At 67.2% G+C, this 15,918-nt stretch overlaps 6 protein-coding genes across 6 annotated transcripts; 1 reads left to right on the forward strand and 5 right to left on the reverse strand.

Annotated features, from left to right (window-relative positions):
* Positions 1 to 2,004: 2,004 nt before the first annotated feature.
* On the reverse strand, positions 2,005 to 2,274 carry EMIHUDRAFT_59366 (hypothetical protein; the record flags this gene model as incomplete). Its single annotated transcript, XM_005792090.1, has 1 exon — positions 2,005 to 2,274. A coding segment is annotated over one exon (270 nt), but the record flags the coding sequence as incomplete, so codon positions are not given.
* Positions 2,275 to 2,918: 644 nt separating this feature from the next.
* On the forward strand, positions 2,919 to 3,923 carry EMIHUDRAFT_200320 (hypothetical protein; the record flags this gene model as incomplete). The annotated part of the gene is made up of 1 exon (XM_005792091.1): positions 2,919 to 3,923. One exon carries the CDS (start codon positions 2,919 to 2,921, stop codon positions 3,921 to 3,923), a length of 1,005 nt encoding a protein of 334 aa, XP_005792148.1.
* A 258-nt stretch (positions 3,924 to 4,181) lies between these two features.
* Positions 4,182 to 5,081, reverse strand: EMIHUDRAFT_200321 (hypothetical protein; the record flags this gene model as incomplete). Its single annotated transcript, XM_005792092.1, has 1 exon — positions 4,182 to 5,081. One exon carries the CDS (start codon positions 5,079 to 5,081, stop codon positions 4,182 to 4,184), a length of 900 nt encoding a protein of 299 aa, XP_005792149.1.
* A 185-nt stretch (positions 5,082 to 5,266) lies between these two features.
* Positions 5,267 to 7,181, reverse strand: EMIHUDRAFT_433495 (putative mitochondrial carrier protein). The gene is made up of 4 exons (XM_005792093.1): positions 7,170 to 7,181; positions 7,064 to 7,108; positions 6,413 to 6,697; positions 5,267 to 6,285 (listed from the first exon to the last, which is right to left on the reverse strand). The coding sequence occupies exons 2-4, from the start codon at positions 7,078 to 7,080 to the stop codon at positions 5,598 to 5,600; spliced, it is 990 nt and encodes a 329-aa protein (XP_005792150.1). The 5' UTR covers positions 7,081 to 7,108; positions 7,170 to 7,181; the 3' UTR covers positions 5,267 to 5,597.
* Positions 7,182 to 7,833: 652 nt separating this feature from the next.
* EMIHUDRAFT_200323 (hypothetical protein) lies at positions 7,834 to 12,237 on the reverse strand (the record flags this gene model as incomplete). The annotated part of the gene is made up of 3 exons (XM_005792094.1): positions 7,834 to 10,287; positions 10,369 to 11,638; positions 11,765 to 12,237. 3 exons carry the CDS (start codon positions 12,235 to 12,237, stop codon positions 7,834 to 7,836), a joined length of 4,197 nt encoding a protein of 1,398 aa, XP_005792151.1.
* Positions 12,238 to 12,689: 452 nt separating this feature from the next.
* On the reverse strand, positions 12,690 to 13,254 carry EMIHUDRAFT_200324 (hypothetical protein; the record flags this gene model as incomplete). Its single annotated transcript, XM_005792095.1, has 2 exons — positions 12,690 to 12,733; positions 12,813 to 13,254. 2 exons carry the CDS (start codon positions 13,252 to 13,254, stop codon positions 12,690 to 12,692), a joined length of 486 nt encoding a protein of 161 aa, XP_005792152.1.
* Between the last annotated feature and the right edge of the window lie 2,664 nt (positions 13,255 to 15,918).

The raw sequence follows: 15,918 nt of genomic DNA on the forward strand, positions 1-15,918 counted from the left end.
CCCAGGCCTCGCAGGCCTCTCTCTCCTCGCAGGGCGTCCCGAGGTAGACGCGGGAGTCGCCCGCATCACCGCCGCTTGGCGAGGGTGGAGGCGAGGGAGGGGTTGGCAATGAAGAGATGGGAGCCACCACCTCGTTGGGAGTCAGCGCTGCAGCAGCGCCCGCCTCGTTGAGCATGTTGAAAGCAGAGTTATTGGCGTCAATATGGCGCAGCGCAGAGATGCCAGCACCGCGAGGAAGTGCAGGACCCGCGTTTGCGGTGCGAGCCGTCGAGGCAGGATCAAGCTGAAGGACTCGAGTGGTTTCCACATTGACATCCTCGCCCAGAGCATTGCCAGACAGGTTTGCGCCCAGTTTGCAGTCGCTTGGCGTGGTTTGTGCAGGCGCACCAGCCGCAGAGGCAGCGCTGCCGACTCTCATTGGTTGAGCAGCCGCCGCAGTGCTCGACGGATCGGCAGTGTCGGCGCCACCAGCACCGCGCTCGGTCTCGCTCAGCGAGGCGGCCGAGAGCACAGGCAAGCCGCAAACGCGCATTTGGGACGGACGTAAAATCGCCTCTAGCCGACGAAGCTCGAAGCCCGTCTCGACGGTCGAGCACGAAGCGAAGCCGGCTGAGAAATTCGCGTGATCTCGCGGGAGGGGCGTCTCTCTGCCCCTTGACTAAGGTGGCGCTTGCGCTTACAAGGTCTACGGTCCGTTAAACATGCGAAGATCTCTCACAGAACACGGCTCTCAAGCGACTCAACACCGACGGTTTCCCGGTTGCGATTGTAGAGCGGCAGCAGCGCGCAGAGCGCATACGCCGGAGCCCCCACAGACAAAAAGCGACTGACACTCCCGTCCAGACTTCAGACGGGACTCGTCCCCGGCTGTGCTCTCTACGAGTTAGCGAGCGGGGGCGAACAGAGTTCCCGGGTAGCTCACCAGGCAAGGACTAGGGCGCGCTCTGCGCCGGAGCGAGGGCGGGCCCTCTATCCTCGCGAGGGCGCCGGCCCTGTCTCAGCGAGCCATGGTGAGGCGCACTTGCGACAGGGCGGCCACGCGAGGGCTCGCGCGCGGCGAGGCGGTGGAGCGCCGTCCCGCTGCGAGCGGGCTGCTAACGCCGAGCGGGCTGCGCGCGGCGCCGGCCGTGCCAAAGCCGGCCGAGGCGCCGCTGAGGGAGAGGCGGCCGGCGGAGGCGGGGCTGAGGCGGGAGGCGGGGCGGCGGCGGAGGGAGGGCGTGAGGAGCGGCGAGAGGGAGACGTCGAGCTCCGTCTCGAACCAGTTTGCGATGGCGGATGAGACGCGGGACGAGTTGATGCGAGGGTGCTGCGACGGCGAGCACGCGCTAGCCGGCGGCGGGCTGCGCAGCGCCGCGGGCGGCAGCGGGCTCGAGTCGAGCGAGGCTCCGCCCCTCGCGCTAGGCGCCGCAGCCTCCGCCTGCCGCCCGAGCGGCGCGGCGGGCGAGGCGAGCGACGCGTCCGAGCCGGACGAGTCGGGCGCGCCTCCCGAGCGGTGCGACGGCGCGGCGCCGCCCGCAGGGAGGTCTGGCGGCGGAGGCTCGCTCGCCGACGGCTCTTCCCGTGGGAGCTCGGTGTCGGGCGCGTGCCGGGAGGGCGGCGCAGGCGGCGTGCCGGGCGAGCCGAAGAGCTTGCGCAGCGGCATCGGCGACTCCTGCTCAAGGATGTCGAGCGGGAAGAGCCCGTCGCCCACGTCAAAGTCTCCTCCAAAGTCCTCCTCCGCGCCCGAGTCCTCGCCCTCGAACTCGTCGGGGCTGCCCGCGCCCTTGCCCTCCACCCGCCACGTGCGCTGGCGCTTCCGCCGCTGCTGGGGCGGCTCGAGCCGCCGCTGCTGCGTCACCCGCGCCGAGGAGAGCACCTGCCGAGGCGCAGCCGCCGCGCGTGAGCACACGGCGAGCGAGCGGGGCGGAGGGGGCCGGCGGGGCGGCGGGGGCGGCGGGGCGGCGGCGCCTCCTCGCGCAGCGTGATCTCGTTCGGCTTCCACGCGCGGCCGCTGGGGTGGGAGCTCTTGCGGATGATCGAGTTCCACCGGTTCTTGATGTCGTTGTCGGTCCGCAGCGGCATGTACAGCTCCGAGATCTGCGCCCACTTGGTGCCGAGCTGCTGCACGCGGCTCCAGATCGTAACATCCTCATCCTGCGTCCAGTCGCCCTTGTTGAGCTCCGGCCTCAGGTGGTTGCGCCATCGCTCGCGGCACTGCTTGCCGTTGCGCATGTGGAGCTCCGTCGCGATCTGCGCCCAGTTCTTCACGCCGTGAGCGGCCACGAGGCGCTTGAGCTGCGCGGCGAGGGGTAGCGAGGCGGATCGGGGTGAGCGGCCATGCGCACCCGCCCCCTCCGGGCAGCCCACACTGGGCTCGGGCACGGGCGGCGCGCCTCCTCGTCCTCGCTCGACGTCCACGGCCGCCGCTTGGCGCCGACGTCGGTGAGCTCCTCGTGGACCTCCGACGGCGACCGCTTCACCGGGCCGCTGCCCGTCGCCGAGGCGGGCGCCTTGCGCTTGCTGGCGCTGCGACACGACATCGAGGAGAGCAAAAAACCAGTGCACCGGAGTGGGTGGGCGCGAAAGAGGCGGCCGCGTTTGGCGGGACGGCAGATTTACGCGAGATTGCTTCCCTTCCGCACACCCCGGGCCCGATATCTTCACACAACCCGCACAACCCCACGCTTCGCCCACCACCCCCCCCCCCCCCCCACACCCCACACCCCACCCCCACCCCTCTACACCCCTAGTCGGTAAAACACAGTCTGACCAGCGACTGGACACCAGGAGGGATGGGTGGGACGCCAGCGAGAAGGTCACATTGAAGCACACAGACGCAAGAGGATAATCTCCTGGGTAGCGCTCACGCACGCCGGGCGGAGGACGTACGACGGCCTGAAGACGTACGCGCTGTGTCGCCCACTAACCCGCCGGCAGGCATGGGCGTGTGCACGTTTCCGACGGTGCTTGTCACAGCGCTGTCGCTTGCTCCCGGGCCACGGCCACGCTTCGCGTCCCTGGCGACACCGGCGGGCCCGTCAATCCCCGCCTGTAGGACGGGCGCCGTGCTCTGCAGCGGCAGCGAGGGCGGGCCTGCCGAGCCACCGGCCGCCGCCCCGCCGCCAGTGGCCGCGGACGTCCTGCCTGCACTGGCGCTCTCCTTCCTCACCCTCGAGGCTGCGCAGCTCGGGGCGGTGACACTCGCCGCCTGGTGTCTCGGCAGCCCGTTCTCGGTGGGCAGCGCCGGTGCATTTTCCATCGCCGCCATCGGCGCCTCCGGAGGAGCGGCCGCGGAGCAGGCGCCCGATGCACTAGCTCGACTGCTCGGCGCCGCGAAAGTTGCGTTCCTCTCGCGTTCGCCGACGCGTCTCTTTCGTCTCGCCACCGGCATCTGGAGGGTTCCACCCGTGCTGCGCATGCTTCGAAAGGCACCGACCGAGCGACGGCTGGCCTTCGTGCGGCGTCGCGCGGTGCGGCTGTCCGCGTGCCTCTGCGGACTAGCGCTCGTGCTCCTGGCTGCGGGCGGCCTGCTTCCAAAAGCGCCCACAGGCACCCCTCCCGTCGCCGCATTTGTCGGCCTCATCGCCCGTCGGCTGGACGGCGATGCGGACGGCCGGGAGGCAGTCAAAGACATGAGCCTCCTGTGCACACTGCTGCGAATGCAGGCGGCGACCGCTGCGGCGCGGGTCGACTTCCTCGTCGCGGTTGCGAGGCGCGTGCGCCCTCTCGCCGCGCTCCTCGACTTGGCCGAGCTCGATGGGGCGTGCCTGCGTGCCGCCCGAGCCGCCTGGTCGCGCGCCAGCGGCATGGCAAGCGTGCGCCCACTCGCCGACGCCGAGTGGCTCGGGCGCGGGGGAGAGTGGGTCCGATGGCTCTGGCGCGAGGCCGCGGCGTGCTTTGCAGCTGTTTTTGGCGCTGAGGGCCTCGGTTGCGCGGTGGATTGATTTTGTGAAATCGGGGCGGCACAGTGTCGTCGTGATGTGGACGGCACTGAGCGAGAGCCCACGGCTCTTGGTGCGGGCGCGCCTCTCATGAGGCCTGCCGACTTCAACACACGCGCGGCTCTACATGTAAAATAACAAAATTCGAAGAGGTGTGTGTATACGGCTTGTGTGACCGGCGTACGGACACGCCACGGCTGCGCGGCGGAAAGCAAAGATAGTAGCAGAAGCAGAGAAGGTTTTACCCGAGAACGGTGAGCTTCAGCCCCTCACGTCACAGCGTCCCCGACACGGCCTTGCCTCACTGGGCTCTCTCGAGCTCTCCGCGTGCAGCTCGCCCGCCGGTGCAACCTCAGCCGGCTGAGAGTCCCTCGCCGCCGCAGCGCGGGCAGGGTCGAGCAGCCGCTCTGCTCCAGGAACGGCGCTGTCCCCGGCGCGCCTTTGGCGCGCCACGCAGTCGAAGTAGACGCAGCAGAGGGCGACGACTAGCTGCATGCTCGTCGAGCATAGAAAGGGCAGCCACACCGGCCACGGGTCGGCCGCCGCGAAGACCTGCTCGGCGGCGACGATCAGGCCGCCCGCCGCCTGCAGCAGGTAGAAGGAGACCGAGAGCGAGCCGGACGAGCGCTCGAGCAGCGTGGTGCGGAGCTGCGGAATGTATTGCACGACGGCGCAGCCGGCGGCCGCCACTCCGTAGGCCTGCGCAAGGCTGAGTGCACCGCGGCTGCAAGGGGCAGCGAGCGAGACGCCCGCGCTCACCGCCCATGCGACCGCGGTGGCGAACAGTGTGATCGCAGCCACCGAGCGCGCTGCGGCGCCGTCGTGCGGCGGATAGCAGACCACCATCACGAGCACGGCCGCGGAGGTGGCGGTGAGGACGACGGTCTGCACGAGGTCCAGCAGCTCGGGCACGCACGCCGCGCCGTGCGCGCAGTCCTGCAGCTGCCTCCACTTGGTGATGATTGCGGCCGCCACGTCGCACAGATTGAGGCCGGCGGTGAGGACCACCGTGGGCAGGCTCAGCCCCGCCGACGAGCGCGAGCGCAAGAGCTTGATGTACTGCGGGACCGTCACCGCCACCGTCGCGACGGTGAGCGCCACGGTGAGCGCGTCGACGCTGGTCGGGATGGTGCGATGCGGAGGAGCGCAGGCAGCCTGCATGCGAACTGTTGCGCGGCTGTGTATACGTCACAGTGATCGTGGGAAGAGCGCGGCAAAAAGGAGAAATCGCGGGGACCACCGACGACGACGACGACCTTTTCCTTAAATTCCGCTGCTGTGCTTGTGTTAGTACCAGCAGGAGCACGTTGCCAGTCCGCGCCCGTGTCCCTCACCCTCAGCCACAGCCTGTCTCCTGTGCTGTGAGCGAGAAGTCTCAAAATCTTACGAGAGAAGAACAGAAGTGCTCTCGAGCCAAAGAATGTACAGGCGTTTGACTCTGTTCCCCCGGGTAGCTAAATGGCCAAGTCCGGCCAACTGGAACTGCGCGCGCAACAGACGAGGCGCGTCGAGAGAGGAAACCCCGCCCCCTCGACTGACTGGGTGACCCGCGCGCCGGCAGAGATAAGACACTCGCACACGAGAGGCACCGGTCCACAACGCATGCGGGGTGGGAGGGCGGGAAGGGGCGGTGGTGGTCACGAAAGGGCACGCGCCGTCCGAAAGGGACGGGCAACTCTAAGCCATCAGCTTCTTGATCTCGTCGTAGCCGACGAGCACGAGCGCACCGCCAAGGGTGCGCAGCACGTTGGCGCCAAAGCCCTTGAACATGGCGCCGACGCCCTCCTCCTTCACGACCTTGATCGCGCAGTCCGCGGTGCCCTTGTACAGCCATTGCTCCGGGGGCTTCTCCGACTGCATCTGCAGGCGGCGGCGGACCGTGTCGAAGGGGTACGAGATGAAGCCGGCGATGATGGCGGTGGTCTGCGCGATCGCAAACTTGGACGCGAAGCCGACGAGACCCGGGTCGTTCTTGAACGGGTTGATCGCCTTGAGCGTGTCGAAGATGCCGAAATACGGGCCGCGGTAGAAGACGATGCCGACGACAGAGACGCTGAAGCCGCCGTACATGGACAAGATGCCGCCGGACTTGATGGTCTTCGCCAGGCAGTCGACGAGGCCCTCAAACTGCGGCTGGCCCGAGCCCACGTCCGACGCGAGCCGGGTGCGCGCGTAGTCGAGCGGGTAGACGATCGCGAGCGAGCCGGCGCCGGCCAGGCCGCCGGACGCAATGTTGGTCGCGAAAAACTTACCGAAGTCGGTCTTTGAGTTGTACTTGGGGAAGAAGCCCTTGATGGTGTCCTTAAAGGCGAAGTTGAAGGCCTGGGTCGGGAAGTAGCGGATCACGTTCACCGTGTTGCCCCGCCTGACGCACCAGAGGCGCGGGTGAGCTACGAGAGGCGCGGGTGAGAGGGGGGGGAGGGGAGGGGAGGGGGGAGAGGGTTCGTTGTGTCGGGGGGGAGAGCGGCGGGGGCGTGCTCGGCGGTGCGCGCCAGAAGGCCGAGAAGCCCTGCTCGGAAGAGACGCGCGTGAAGCAGTTGATGATGCCCGTATAGCGCGGGACCTCGCCAGAGATGATCTTCGGGTTGGCATCCTGCGTCTGGATCAGCAGCTTGACGCGCTCGATCGGCGCAGTGCAGGTCTTCGCGACCGCGCCCGCGATGCCGCCCGCGAGGAAGTCCATGATGAACTGCATCGCACCCGACTTCTCCGCAGGCGCCGCCGCAAAGGAGCCGCTGGCGCCCGTGAATCGCGCCCCATTCAGCGGATGGTGCTGGCTGCGGGCGGCGGAGGAAAGGCGTGACCGGAGGGGAGGCAGGCTCTGAGGAGGGAGAGGCCTCGAGCCGGGTGGGCGCGGTGCGGGGTTGTCGCGCACGCGGGGGAGCGAGAGGGCTGCAGTCGGCCGACGCTCTCTTGCGCAGACACCCTCCTCCGCGTGCCTCCCTCTGGCTGGGGCGCGCATCGGAGGCGACAAGCGGGACGGGAGCGTGGAGCAGTTCCCGCGACGGCCCGCTGACGAAGGATCCGCGCGGGCCGCCTCGCCACCACCCACCCTCTCGCGACGGCTGACACAGCGTTGATGAACACAGAGGCCTCTGGAGGCCGCGGGAGCGCCGCAGGCGGATCCGGGCGCGCGCGCGCGCCTGGCGAAGAAGACCATTGCTCTGCCGCGCTCGTCTGCTGCGTGCCTACAGGAGAGGAGGGGCCGGCTCACGGAGGCCGAGGCGCGAAGCGAGGATCGTATCGCGCCGCTTGTTGCGGAGTCGGCGAATACGATGCGAGTTTGAGCATTGTTTCTTTTTTTGAAGAGGGCGATTTTATTAAAGCCCTCCTCCTCCGGAAGAGATCTACGCCAGGTAGAATTCTCTTTTTGGGCGGCTCCCGTGGCTCCCACCCGGCGAATCGATGCGAGTTTGTCGTGGTTGCTGTGAATGCCGCGCCCCGCTGCGGGCGGGCCTTCTAGGCCCGTGGGTAGTCTCCCCCCATCCCCAGGGCCTCCAGGGCTCGCACCTCAACCTCTCACAGACCAGCGCATAGCGCCATGGGAACGTATTTTCTTCTCATAACAAGGCTGTGAACAGCTCTCTGTGCGATTTCGGGCGGCCCGGGCGGGGTTGTGCGTTTATGTGAACAGCGCCATCGTACTTGTGTGAACTCGCATCGTATTCGCGGGCTGGATACTCGCATCGTATTCGCGGAGTCTCCGCTATGTAATAGGGTACTCGCATCGTAACAAGTAGGGAGGGTGGTAGGATTCCTACATACATACAACTCAGGAGGCATTGATCCCTACTCGAGTACCGCACCAGGGTGTCTTTTTACCCCTTTGAACAAAAGATAAAAAACCCCACACAACCAAGCTATCTCCAAAAACAGACAGTCGACACACGGGTCCACTGTCCATGCCGTGTGCTCATGCCGTGCGCCGCCGAAGCAGCCTGGCGACGTCTCCCCTCTCGATCAAGTGCTTGTACTCGTTCGCCCCCGAACAGCACAAGACGCGGATGGCGCCGTCGCAGCGGATCCCAGTCACCGTAATCTCCCACCATGCTTCGTCCTTCCAAAAGAACTCGAGCTCACTCCCCACCCCCAGATCTTTCTCCGCGAGTGGCGGCGCCACCTCAGGCGCCGGGCGCAAGCGACGCTTCGCAACGGTGTCGAGGTCCGTGCCGTTGTAGGAGTAGACGACCGTGGCCGACTGCTTGGGTGGAGGGGCGATCTCCCGAATCTTCGCCGGCCACCACGAGCCCTTGTAGCCGCAGTCGCCCTGAACCTCCACAAGCTGGCCCACCGCCCACTGCGGCTTGGCGCGCTTGCCGCCGCCCGACGCGCCTCCGGCGGCCTTGCGCTTGCCGGCGCCACCGCCGCCCTCGGCGGCCTCGGACTGGCGGTGCATCGAGAGGTAGTTGGAAGAGACGAGGCCCCACTGCTTGACGGTCTCGCGCTTTTTCGACCTCTCACCCGCGAGCCCTCGCAGGCACTCTCTACACTCTTCGTCGTTGCCAAGCCCCTCGAGGCGTTCGCGAATCGACGACATGTAGTCAAAAAAGGGCGAATCTCGGTGTACGAGCCGCATCAGCGTGTACGACGCGTCGATGTCTGTCCGCTTGCGCTTGCGAGACGCGCCCGCCGAGGCGCTGTCGAGGCGCTCAGCAATGTCGAGGATGGCATGGAGGTCGTCGGTAAAGTCAGTGTTGCTGAGGCGAGCAGCCAGGCCGCCGCACATCATGCCCGGCAGCTGGTCGACCCCGCCCGCCCTCTCCGCGAGATCGAGCGCCGCGTCGGCGAAGCCGGGCTTGAGGAGGTTGGCGGCGAGGCCGTCGCACATCATCTGCGGCAACGTGTCGATCCCGCCCGCCCTCTCCGCGAGATCGAGCGCCGCGTCGGCGAAGCCGGGCTTGAGAAGATTGGAGGCCAGGCCCGAGCACATGAGCTTCGGCAGCGTGTCGATCCCGCCCGCCTCCTCGGCGAGCTCGATCACCGCGTCGAGGAAGCGGGGCTCGAGGAGATGAGCAGGCAGCGTGTTGCACATCACTTCCGGCAGCATGTCCGGCCCGCCGAGCAGGTTGCCGAGGCCGAGCAGCGCGTCCCGGAAGTCGGCATCCAGCAGCCACTGCTCTAGCGTAGACCCTCCCTTTCCGTCCTTCGACCTCTCCACCATGCGCGCGTACTGGTCATCGCTGAGGCCGAGACTGCCCGCGGACGCCTCCGTCCGCTGCTTCTCCAGCGCCGCGTTCACGTCATCCACACTCGCCAAGCGCTCGACCATCACTTCGACGCGCAGCCTTGGCGCGCCTCCGTCGCCCCTCCCGGCCGCGCGGGTAACCTCAAAGACGAGCAGGCCCGAGCTCCCAAGCCGCAGCGGCGACCTCGAGGTGCGGAAGCGGCCGTTCCCTCCCCACGCCGATTTGGACTTGAAGAAGTCGGGATGCGTCGGGTCGATCGCGACGACGGTCCACGCCTCGGGCGGCGGGCCGGAGCGCATCACGTGCAGCAGGACCCCTCGCAGCGCCTTGCCGACCCACAGCAGCCGCTGCACGTTGCCATGTGGCGCCTTGCCCTCGAACAGCATCGCCTCAATCTCGGGCGAGCGCAGCGAGCGCGCCTCGAGCCTGTCCGAAGGGTTGAGGTCCGCCCAGCGCTTGGGGACGACGTGGAAGAGCAGCGGGTGCGTGGTGGTGGCCGCCTCGATGCTCGGCTCGAGAGCTGCGACGGACTCCGGCGCCAGCGTCGCCCTGAGGCCGTCGAGCAGCCCGCCCGGCCCGCCAAACCACGCGTCAAAGGAGCCAAAGCCCCGCCGCCACGCGACGCCGACGCAAGGGCGCGAGCGGCGCACCGTCGCCGTCGACGTTGGCTCGACGTCGCTCGGCAGCGTCACTTCCAGGACGATGAGGCCGTCGATCGCCCCCTTTGGCGCGTCAATCAGGACGGGGTGGATTGTGACGATGCCCTCGAAGCCGAGGTTGGCGTAGATGGCCGAGTAGAAGTTGTCAAACGTCTCGTGCATCACGTGCGCCGGGAAGATGATGGCGACCGTGTACTTTGAGACATTGGCGTTGCGCTCCCGAGACACGACGTGCTTGAGCGCGCGAGAGAGCGAGGTCGACCACCAGCCAAAGGTGGGGTCGTGGTTGAGCGAGCTGCTGCCGAGCGCGCGTGCGGCCGCGTCGACGTGCGACAGCGTGTCCGCTTCGATGTACGTCTCGCCGTTTGGTCTCTTGTTGAAGGCACGGCTCCGCCCCCAGTGCCACCACCGCTCGCGCACTCCGTCGAGCGTGTGGGGAGAGACGTGGAAGTAGCAGCCGGTGAGCCCGGTCGCGCCCACGGCGTCCTCGACGGCGTCCGTCATCGCGTCGACCATCCACGGCTTCACCGAGTCGTTCACCGGCTCGCTCTTGACGGGGGGAGGCCGCGGCGGCGGCGCCGCTCCGAGAGTGTGTGGCAGCACTCGCGCCGTCGCCCCGCCGGCCATCGAGAGCTCCACCAGGCCGATGCCGAGGACAGGCTGGCCGGCGCCGAGGTCGTCGATTAGGATCGGGTGCAGCGACGACCCGCCCTCGCCGAGGTTTGCGCAAGCGGTGGTGAGGGCGTTGTCGAACGTGCGGTACAGCGGGTGCGACGGGAAGATCATCACGATGGTGTACGCTGGCGATGCCCTCGACAAGTCATGCTTCTTGCCCTCTCGCCGCCGCACCTTGAGCAGCGCATCCTCGAGCGAGCCGGCCACCCAGACTCGCTTGTCCTCGTGGTCCAAGTTGCTGCCGAGTCGGCTGCGGTCGACGCCGGCCTTCGACGGGGACAGCGGCTCGAGGAAAGTCCGTCGACCGCGACGCTCGAAGAGCGGGATCTCGTCACGGGAGAAGGCGGGCAGCGTCCAGCCCGGGCGGTCAACGGCCGTCGGGGTGATGTGGTAGAGAGGGAGGCCTTGCTTCATCGCCTCGGGCACCGTCGTCCCCTTCTTCCCCGCCTTGATGGCGTTCACCACGTCGTCTTGGCTCGCGCACGCGGCGAGGACCTTTGCTGCCTCGGCCGCGGCCCATCGCTCTCGCCGCTTGGCAACATGGCGCGCCGCACCGCCACGCACGGAGCCGCCGCTCGATGCGGACGCGCCGCTGCTGCTCGATGCGGACGCGCCGCTGCTGCTGGATGCGGACGCGCCGCTGCTCCCCGAGGCGAGCACGCTGTGCAACGAGCCGAGGACCCAACCCGCCGTTGCCAGCGCCGATGCTCCCGCTGCTGCGCTCGCCTCGCCATCCTCGGCTGCGACGCCACCGAGCACGCCGAGGACCTGCACCAGCAGCGGCATCGCAAGCTTCGGGATGCGGCGGTGCAGAAGCCAGCCCGCAAAGTAGGCGAAGGCGAAGCTGGCAGCGACGTCGAGGGAGGCGGGGACTGCCCAAGCCGGTAGACGCGGGAGGAAAGACGCCGTGCAGTAGGACGACGCGAGCAGCAGAGGCAGGAAGCGGACGGCGATGATGATGCCGACTGTCGTGCGAAGGAGAAGCATCCCCAGCCAGAGGACGAGGTGCGCCAGATCGATGCCGAGGCGCGCCAACCAGAGGACGAGGCGCGCCAGATCGATGACGAGGGCGTACGTCGGAACCACGATCGCAAGAAGCGGGGGCGCGTAGATGGCGCACACGAAGGCGAGAGGCGTGAGCCACTTGTGCTTCAGAAGACTCCTTATCAGCTGGCGGCCGCCATGTGGGCCTCCGGGCCTGCTGCGGCGGCGCGGCCGGTTGAGGCCGGGCTCGGCCCGGCCCGCGACGGCTGGCCGCCGACGAGCGCGGCGGTGGCGATTGCCTCTTTTCTCTGGAGACTTCGAATTGGGCGAGCGCCGCGACCATGGCCGGAAGGTGTCGCGGTACTCGCGCCGGCTCGCGAGGCCACAGTGGGCGATGCCCAGGTAGGACGAGTCGTCAGCCGCTTTGCCGGAGAAGGCGACGGCGGCAGCGCGGAACAAATCGACGAGGCAGGGGACCAGCGTGCACGTGATGTCGAAGGCGAGTGAGACCAGCGTGCACGCGATGTCGAAGGCGAGTGAGACCAGCGTGCACGCGATGTCGAAGGCGAGTGAGAAGAGGGTGAAGACGAGGGCCCGGAGCATGTCCACGAGGCAGGCGACCAGCGTGTACATGATTGAGAGTAAGGCGAACGCGGCGGCCCGACACAGTTTCACGACGAAGACGATGAGCGTGTAAATGACGGAGAAGATGCTCACCCGCGAGTCCTCGTCGGCGGGCGGCGGCGAGGCGTCGCAAGAGAAGAGGCTGGCGATGGTCTCGTTGACGGGCGTGCCGCCAACGAAGATGTCCATGTCGGAGTTGTCGGGGACGGGAGACGCGAGAACGGCGCCTCCTCGTCCTGGTGCTCGAACGCCATCGGTACTGGTCGACCCAGATCCCGGCGGGAGCGAGTCGTCGTTGGCAGCGTAGATGCCACACGGGATGGTTCTCTCGAGCTTGACCGCCTCGGAGGGCAAGGTGCCGCACGTAGGCCGTTGACACTCGAGTTGACTCTGCTGACGTTGCGCTGCCCTGTCGAAGTGCGCTGTTAAGCAACACCCGTGGTGTGACGGTGCCCCCAGACAGGGTCGCGGGGCGGCAGCAGATGCTGGCGGCCACTGTGCGACCCCGTAAGGTTGTTGCGTTGTCGACACCCCCCGATTGTCCCCCCCGGTCTGCTCAGAAGCGCTTATGACCGGGAGGGTGGCGCCCGGGGTGGACCCCGCATCACACTCTCGGAGTGTGCTGCCCACGACACGCGGGGTCACGACAGGGCAAGTGGGCCCACGAGCCTCGGAGTCCTCGAGCCTGCGGCAAGGCGAGCACGAGCGACACCCACTCCCGACACGCCCGACGCCCTCACACAAGACTGACGACAGGAGCGCACCGTCCGCGGTCTCGGCTCCGTCCGCCGCCATGGCAGGTCCCACGCCCGCCTCCGGTCCGAGGGAGCCGGCATCCGACGCGCAGTACAGGGAGGCGACAGCGGAGTTGGCGGGGAAGCCAACACACGCGGCAGCCAAGCACCAAGTCGGCTGCCCGGGCAGCGGCGGTCGCAGCGCGTGCACGGAGGAGAGCGAGTCCGGCACGACAGCGCGAGACGGGCACGACAGCGCGCCGGCTGCCTCAGCGCCGTCCGCGGCCTCGGTGCCGTCCGCCGCCTCGCCAGATCCCACGCCCGCAACTGGTCCGAGGGAGCTGGCAGGCGCGGCGCAGTGCAGGGAGGCCCGGTGCTGCCAAGCCGAGGCGACGCCAGGGTTGGAGGTGAAGCCGGTCGCGGTTGAGCGCCACACAGGCTGCCCGGGCAGAGGCGGACGCAGCGCGTTCATGGACGAGTTGGAGACGAGCAATAGATGCACAGTCTTGTCGACCGCCGAAGATTCGGCGCTGATTCTCGGGCCAGCGACAGCGCGCTGGCCGCTGCGGCCAGAGCGATGAGCGCGAGGGAGCGGTAGGCGCGAGCGGGGGTGCGCGGCATGGTGGCGCGGAGAAGTGGAGCCGATCGCTCGAGCCGCGCGTAGCAGCGCCGACGCTCGCTGAGTGTGCGAGAGCGGAGGCCGTCCGCCCGGCAGATGCAAGGCGCCGCCTTTCGCTTCTCGAATGATTTTACCTCGCTATGAATGACACGCAATCCACGCTCTTGCACCCCTTCCCTGTGACACGTGCCAGAACAAAAAAACTGCGGAGAATACACTACCGACACACACACCCGCTACGATTCTATTGTGCCCCCCACACGCGATTCTCGTGCCGATTCTCGCGCAGCAGCAGCCTCTGTGCTTTGCTCGCCCCAGCCTCCTCCGCCCCCCGCATTCGCTCCCGACGCGCCGTAGCTTTGCGAGCCGGCGCGGACTCGCCATCTCCGCCACAGCCGGAGCGGCCGGCAGGCGCCCGCCTCGGCGTCGATCTCGTGACGATTTGGCGGCCACCGCGTCGTCCTGCGGCTGCCTGCCCTCCACCGCCGCCTCCGCCTCCGCCAAAGCGTTGGACGCTGCTCGGCACGCCGTCGGCGGTGCGCCCACCGGCATCGGACAGCCGCCGACGGTGCATCCGCAGGGATACGCCCGCCAGGGCTGCGCACGTGCTCTGGCCGCTAAGAGATCGCATCTGTCTCTCGGCTGTCTTCGGAGGGCATCCTGCCGAACGCGTCCGGGACGGTGCCATGTTTTGCCCGCGCGACTGGGTCGTGCCGAAGCTCCCTCCTGCGCACGCTCCCACGCGAGGGTGGGCGTCTGACGCAGCGCGGCGAGTCAGCACAGGCACCGTCGCAATTTTGAGCAGTCACGCAGCTGGTGCCGGGAGCGTCGCCAGTCCGCAATCGAGTATACTGGCGGACCAGGATTGGCGTCCGCCGATCAAACCGTCGCAATTCATCCACCGCGGCGCAGAGATGATCCGAGCGTTTGTCAGTCCGTCTGAATAATTCCCAGCCGGCTGTGGATGCCTCGCCGCCGGCCTTGGCACCCACTTCAAACCCTCAGACACGCCCACCCTCACCCGCGCCTCGCTCAGGCCGCCGCCCAGCACGAGCGGCGGCCAGAAGAAGACGCGCCGCAGCGACGCGCCTCCGCCTTCGCCGCCGGAGCGGGCGACGCACACCGCGCGAGCCATCTCGAGGTAGGCGGCGCCGGGGAAGACGACGCGATCAGCAGCATGCTGCTACCTGCCGCCAGCTCTTGCCGCCGCGCCGGACGAGACCGAGGCGAGCGAACGCGCCTCGATCGGGTCGCCGAGCGATGTGCCCGTGTGGAGCGCCCACAGGCGATGGGCTGTCGCCGATAACAGCGGCGTGGCTCGGCGGCCTCCGCAGCTGCCCGAAGAAAAAGTCTCGTCCCGCTTCGCCTGTTGCGTGAATCGTGCGTCCCATCCCTCCCTTGGTTGTCTGTTTTCTTTCTTTCTTTCTTTGAATCGTGCGTGTGCGAGAATGGTGCTTTTAGCTGGGAGGAAAAAAAAGAACAGCCGAGCTATACGCCAGCCTCTCGTCGGCGAATCGATGCGAGTTTGTCGGCTGCTGTGAACATACACAGTGCGCACCCCGCCCCGCTCACAGGGCGTGCATCACACAGGCGTGGACTGTGTGACTCCTCGGGTTTCTGGGACTCGACAGAGGTTGTGCTAGTCGCTACAGTCGGACGGCTCCGGCACGTCTGATACGCAGTTCGGGCTGTGCGTAGTGTCGTGCGCGGCTAAATTCTTTCGCCGCGCAGAATCCAGAGCCAGGAACGCGCCGCTTGCGGAGTCGGCGAATACGATGCGAGTTTTGCTGCATTGTTTCTTTTGGTGTACCTGTGTGCATACGTGTCGTCATCATCTGTCCCGCGTCCACCCATAACGCGCTGGTGTCCAGTCCGAGCCTGACTGTTCTTCACCTTTCTACCTATGTATGTTGGTAGGGAGGTGATGAGGAGTCAGTTAGCGCGGCGGGCGGTTAGACGTTACGGGAGGCTTCGGAGGTTGCAGCGGAGCGTGTCTCATTGCGTCCTACCGGAGCAATATGGAAGATACAAAGAGAGGGAGGAGCAACGAGCGCCCTGGCGGGTGAGCCAAACATACCGCGGGTGAGCCAAACATATCGCGGTGAGCCAAACATCGTATCGCGCGCTTGCCTCCGCGTCGGCGAGGATGCGAGTTTGTCGCGGTTGCTGTGAACATAAACATTCTTCCGTGTCGTATTCAGCGCTGACTTGTGTGAACTCGCATCGTATTCGCGGGCTGGATACTCGCATCGTATTCGCGGAGTCTCCGCTATGTAATAGGGTACTCGCATCGTAACAAGTAGGGAGGGTGGTAGGATTCCTACATACATACAACTCAGGAGGCATTGATCCCTACTCGAGTACCGCACCAGGGTGTCTTTTTACCCCTTTGAACAAAAGATTAAACCCCCACAGACACAACCAAGCTATCTCCAAAAACAGACAGTCGACACACGGGTCCACTGTCCATGCCGTGTGCTCATGCCGTGCGCCGCCGCAGCAGCCTGGGTGAGAAGA

This window comes from Emiliania huxleyi (genome assembly GCF_000372725.1).
Source record: "Emiliania huxleyi CCMP1516 unplaced genomic scaffold EMIHUscaffold_11, whole genome shotgun sequence".
NCBI classification, from domain to species: Eukaryota; Haptophyta; order Isochrysidales; family Noelaerhabdaceae; genus Emiliania; species Emiliania huxleyi.